This window comes from Haliotis cracherodii, unplaced genomic scaffold, assembly GCF_022045235.1.
Source record: "Haliotis cracherodii isolate W230 unplaced genomic scaffold, xgHalCrac1.p SCAF_3, whole genome shotgun sequence".
Classification (NCBI taxonomy): Eukaryota; Metazoa; Mollusca; class Gastropoda; order Lepetellida; family Haliotidae; genus Haliotis; species Haliotis cracherodii.
In genome coordinates, this window is record NW_027266286.1 from 40,109,231 (window position 1) to 40,114,323 (window position 5,093).

At 44.3% G+C, this 5,093-nt stretch overlaps 1 protein-coding gene across 1 annotated transcript; it reads left to right on the top strand.

Annotated features, from left to right (window-relative positions):
• The first annotated feature begins 378 nt into the window (after positions 1-378).
• On the top strand, positions 379-4,015 carry LOC139474951 (uncharacterized). Its single transcript, XM_071258152.1, has 2 exons — positions 379-455; positions 1,681-4,015. Exon 2 carries the CDS (start codon positions 1,788-1,790, stop codon positions 3,384-3,386), a length of 1,599 nt encoding a protein of 532 aa, XP_071114253.1. The 5' UTR covers positions 379-455; positions 1,681-1,787; the 3' UTR covers positions 3,387-4,015.
• Positions 4,016-5,093: the final 1,078 nt, after the last annotated feature.

The window sequence follows — 5,093 nt, forward strand, 5'->3', positions numbered from 1 at the left end:
TAGGCTGTAAGAAACACTGGATCCCACATACAACAATTGAACATTCACAATGCATTGGGTGAAGGTAACAGTATACCGTCAACTGGGGGCGGTTTAACGCGATTAGTGTACAGTATATCCACTTAGCGATATCATTTCTGTGCAGGAAACAACGGAGTCCCAGACATCCATGGATGGATTATCCTAATCTGACGAGAGTGGTTGGTAATCCAGCGTCAGGATTATAGCACAGGTCGGTATCGACTGCCAGGCATATATCACGCTGACTGACTGAGTGACTGGCGGCTTGGCGGAGGCGATTCGAAGTGTTCGTTTGTCAGTAGTGTACTAACAAGTCTGTATAAACAAAGGGCCTGTATTTCATGTTCTAACTGTGCGATAAAACCCCACTTAAGGACTTTGTCATTCTACTGCCCCTTAGCTGTAGAACTCTCAGTTGGATGGTCGATAGTCAGGTGAGTACAGACTTTTCTGTGACGCAGTTGGTTTGAACATGGCATATATTTCATTTGGATATATTTACTGCAAATACTTGAGCTGTTTTACATGTTGTAACAAATGATCAATATCAGCTGACGGTGTGCCCGACAAATTGACATCTCAAAGACGCAACACGTTAATAACAGTTTGAGGGACATCAAAAACCGTTATATATGCAGTTCTGCCGTCTAATGGATCACGACTCAGCTTACTCGTCACTCACCAATCTTTAACGCGTCAAACTGTCTTTGTGTGAACACTATGTCAGTAGCGTAGCATGTTTAAAAGGCATGTGTATACACCGGTCTGTTGACTAATTTCTGACTGTGTATAAACGTTAAGCTAAAGTTAACAAAGAAACACTATTACTAAAAAAAAGCCACACCTACACCCGCAGCCACCCATCGAACAAAGAAACAACATAAACATTCAACAACATATGTAATTTAACCCGCTGGATTAAAAAAAATATCTTCTACACTTCGCTGTGTCCGTTCCTAAGATCTTAAATACGTAAGCGCTTTTCAGCCAACGCGCTTTTCACAGAGGGACTTTATCAATGGTAGGTTGCTTTGTGAAGCCCTTTCATGGCTGGCCAGACGAACTATATTATGTCAAACACTGGGCAGAAAGGCTGTAGGCAAGGGGTTGAAATCTCAATATCGGATTAGGGTTAATTCCTTTGCCGTTTGTCAAGAGGTTTTTGTGCGAGTGCCATGTAAGAATCTATAGTTGAAAGTAGATGAATTAACCCATGTTCCGCTAACCGCGGCGATCTCATCTCACTGATTACAAGGGTTATATATAATTGTCGCCAGGCACGCGAATATTTCAATCAGATAAAAGATGTCTGAAATGAAAGCGATCTCACCCAGTCACTGCTTGTCGTCTAGTAAGTTACCAACACAAACGTAAGCTACATGAAGGGTTAATCGACAGCGATGATCGAGAGTTGTGTTTCTACTGCACATGCTATGTACACACCACATATGTTGTGTAGGAGAAGTTCCGTGGCATACTTGTATCGAGCTATTTATTACTGTAATCAGTCTGTGTAAGTACGTTTACATAAAACGTTTCTTTATACTTATATATAATTTTTATTTTTTAGATGAAATGTTCCATATCGTTCCCGTACCCGGGCAATTTATGATATTGGTCATATCCACCTGATAATTTTGCTCTTTTTCTTTATTGCAGTAATTGCGATCCTCTCACCACAAGCATATAACAAGATGTCCTTGATGAGGGGTTGACGAGGGGTGGTTCCTGATCATATCACCCAAGTGACCTATCAACCCCCCATAATGCCGGTGGCCGTGGAGAAGAAGGTGATGTTCTCACCCGAGTGTCTGGAGAAGTCACCAGACATCGACGCCAGTTCCGTTATATTCCAGACACTGGTGCCCCGACGCCGGAGAGACCGGTGGGGTCGTGACACAACAAGTCAGTCTGACTATTTGCTGTCTGCTACATTATTTCCCACCGGGGTCAGGGCGCCTGCCCTCGAGGAGCTGCAGCAAAAGTGTGGCCCCATTAGTCGAATTGAAAATCCCAGAGTTGTCCCCAGGGGGATTATAGCCTCGGAGTCTTGGCCTGGGTCAGGACCGAAAGTGCTCACCCTGCGGAAAGGGAAAGAGAGCCCGCCTGACAGCCACCGGTCATCGCAGAACAGGTCTGAAGCTTTGCACTGCAACTTCCGGTCATACCATTGGTCACAGATGATGAAGAAGAGAGATGTCCGAGATCCTATGTATATCAATACCTACTGTCCAGATGAAAGACCGCTTCGGTTTAAGGAAACGTCCTTCCCGCGGATTACCAAGGGCAGACCATGGTCGGTCGGGGAATCTAATCCTTCAAAACGATTTGTGAGGGTAAGGGATGAGAGAAAGAGTGCTGGCCAGCTGACGTCTAAAACCAGAGTTCAGGGGACGCCACTGCACCCGTCTAGGGAGGCGTTCCACACAGTTGCTAACAAGGAGGACAGTGAACAGTATTTTGAAGTGAAGCGCGTGTCAGCTGATGAGAGAAGTCGACCCAGGGGGCAGGGGACGTGTCTGTACTCGCAGGTTCGTCAGTGTATAAGGCTAGCAAGGAATCATGACCCTAGACGGGGGAAAAAGATTGAGCGGCCGATGAAGTCTGAGATAGGCAAATACAGACCATTCTCCACAACCCGGATCCGCACCCCCTGTGCCTCCCCGCAGCCGCATTCCTCCTACAAGGAGCATGATTCGGCCGACACGTATCGAAGTTACGTCATTACGAAAGCTCTTCAGACCAAGATGAGCGGATCAAGGTCAGCGGGCACTATTGCTAGTGGGGTCGTGGCCCGCAACAACACTGCCGCATCTACGTACTTTGATGTCGAATCTCAAGTGGTTCAATCAGTGGCAGATAGCAACATGCCAGACAGTGACTGTAAAACATTAAGTGGGGTGTCTCACGACTCGGAGCTGGGGCCAGTGACCAGGCACCAACACGACCCCCTGATAATGGGGCTTGACATTCGTGGGTCCACCATCGTCCCACCGAAGTCGAGCAAATCAAAAGCATCAGATTCAGACTACAACGACAAACCCGTGGTCACTTTCAGTCCCAAGAAAGAAGCGATTACAACGAGATGCCGCAAAAGATCCAAGACGTCCACCAAGTCAGGACTGAGTGGTCATAGTGATGTGAGCATCCCGGCGGAGGGGCTGACCACCCCTCGCCAGGAGGAGGACATCCTTCCCGAACCCGTCCCCATCCAGTTGGACGAGAGTGGGAACCCCACCATCTGGCAACACGACCCCCTCCCACGGGACAGCCCGGACTCCAGCGTCATCAAGATCCCTGCTGCCTTGTCCATGCTGAGTATAGAAGATACGGAGGACACGGACACCCACGACGAAGGCTTCTGACCGCTGTCAGACCCTTGGCACTCAATTGACCAACAGCACTTTAAGGTTGGATTAGCCATGTATAGTAGAGACAATGACAACCATGTGCAGTATAGGGTGTTTTTGTGATATTATCTTTACAATTCATGCATATTCTGATTGAAAGCACTTGATTCTGAATTTTGATAGTGTATAAGAAGGAAACCTAAGACTAAAGGTCGATGTTTTAAAGGACCTCTTCCCCTTGAGAACCACTTTAGTATACCATGATGGTCGTCCCGTTGGCGAACTAAAGTATACACACGAACATGCATATATACCGTTGTATATATTTAAGATGTTCAGTGTTGTGGTACTTCAACGAAAGGTATTTCAACCGTATACTCAATTATATTTGATTCTCGTGAACATCCTTGCAATGGACAAAATGTCATCTGTTTATAAACATGGAATACAATGAAAAGGATCATCTTCATATTTTTATACTTGTAATACTATTTCATGATAGTTCATGGTTTTGCTATCATAAGTCAATATTGCCTTACTAGTGTTACCATGCACGAGTGTCTATAGACTAAGATATAATCTATGGGATTTTTTTAATTACACAATGCATTTTTTCTTCTAAAATTAAAACAATAAATGTTCCTGATGCTGATTTCATGTGGAATAGAGCTGGCTAGACTTGCTTTTATATACATCTAGATTGGTTTTGTGTTAAAAAATACATATAATACACAGTCATGATGCATGAGTAGAGTGTCTATTATTATTTTAAAGTCACCATCATCAAATCTAATCACACTTATGAGAAGTTAACTTCAAAGCAAGTGAAAAGATAGATATATTGACCTCTCCGATATGAACACAACACAGGCTCAATACACGACGACGGCCGGTTGTACGGAAGCCCACACAGGACACGGCCATGCAGGAGGGAGTGGGATAGATGGGATAAGCGCCGCTTTGAATAGTATTTCACGGTGTGTCAGTTTAATGTGGAAGGAAAGGTATTATGTGGAGATTATTTTACGAGCATGTGTGTCATACTGATTTTACGAAACGAGTGTCAGAATTCTTGTATTTTCCGAGCGAGGGCGAGGGTAATACATGAATTCTTGCACGGGGTTCGTAAAATCAGTATGACACACATGCAAGTGTAATACAGCCAAACATTTCTTTGCAAACAAAGGTTGGTAAACTAACAAAACGTTTGCCAACTTGAGTTTTCACATGACAAGTATGTGTTGTTCTTGGTGAGTTCAGCATGGCATGGAAAATCACGGCAGCGGGGTTATTGATGTCTGTCTTCCTTCGGGGGAAGGAGATGGGAGAAAGGAGATATGGGCACACCCCCATATTTCCAGAAATGTAACTTTGGGAGCCTATTAAACCATCATACAGGAACTGAGAAATGAAGGTGGACCTTCCTTTAGGAATTATCTGGGTATGGATGAAGCCTGTTTTGAAGTATTTATGTGTATAGTTTACATCATCCGGGGTCATTGTTAACGTGATTCGAATCTTTCTCTCGCCCTGGAAATACAGGAATTCTGACACTCATTACGTTAAACCAGTATAACACACATGTGAATGTAATAATTTCTTTATTACTCATTATTTCTTATCCTTTTCAACAATCTTCAGCTATGACGTCGTTTCTAGTGTGACGTCATTTCGACATTACGCCACAATTAGATTCGGATGACGTGAACAATGCAGTCCGGA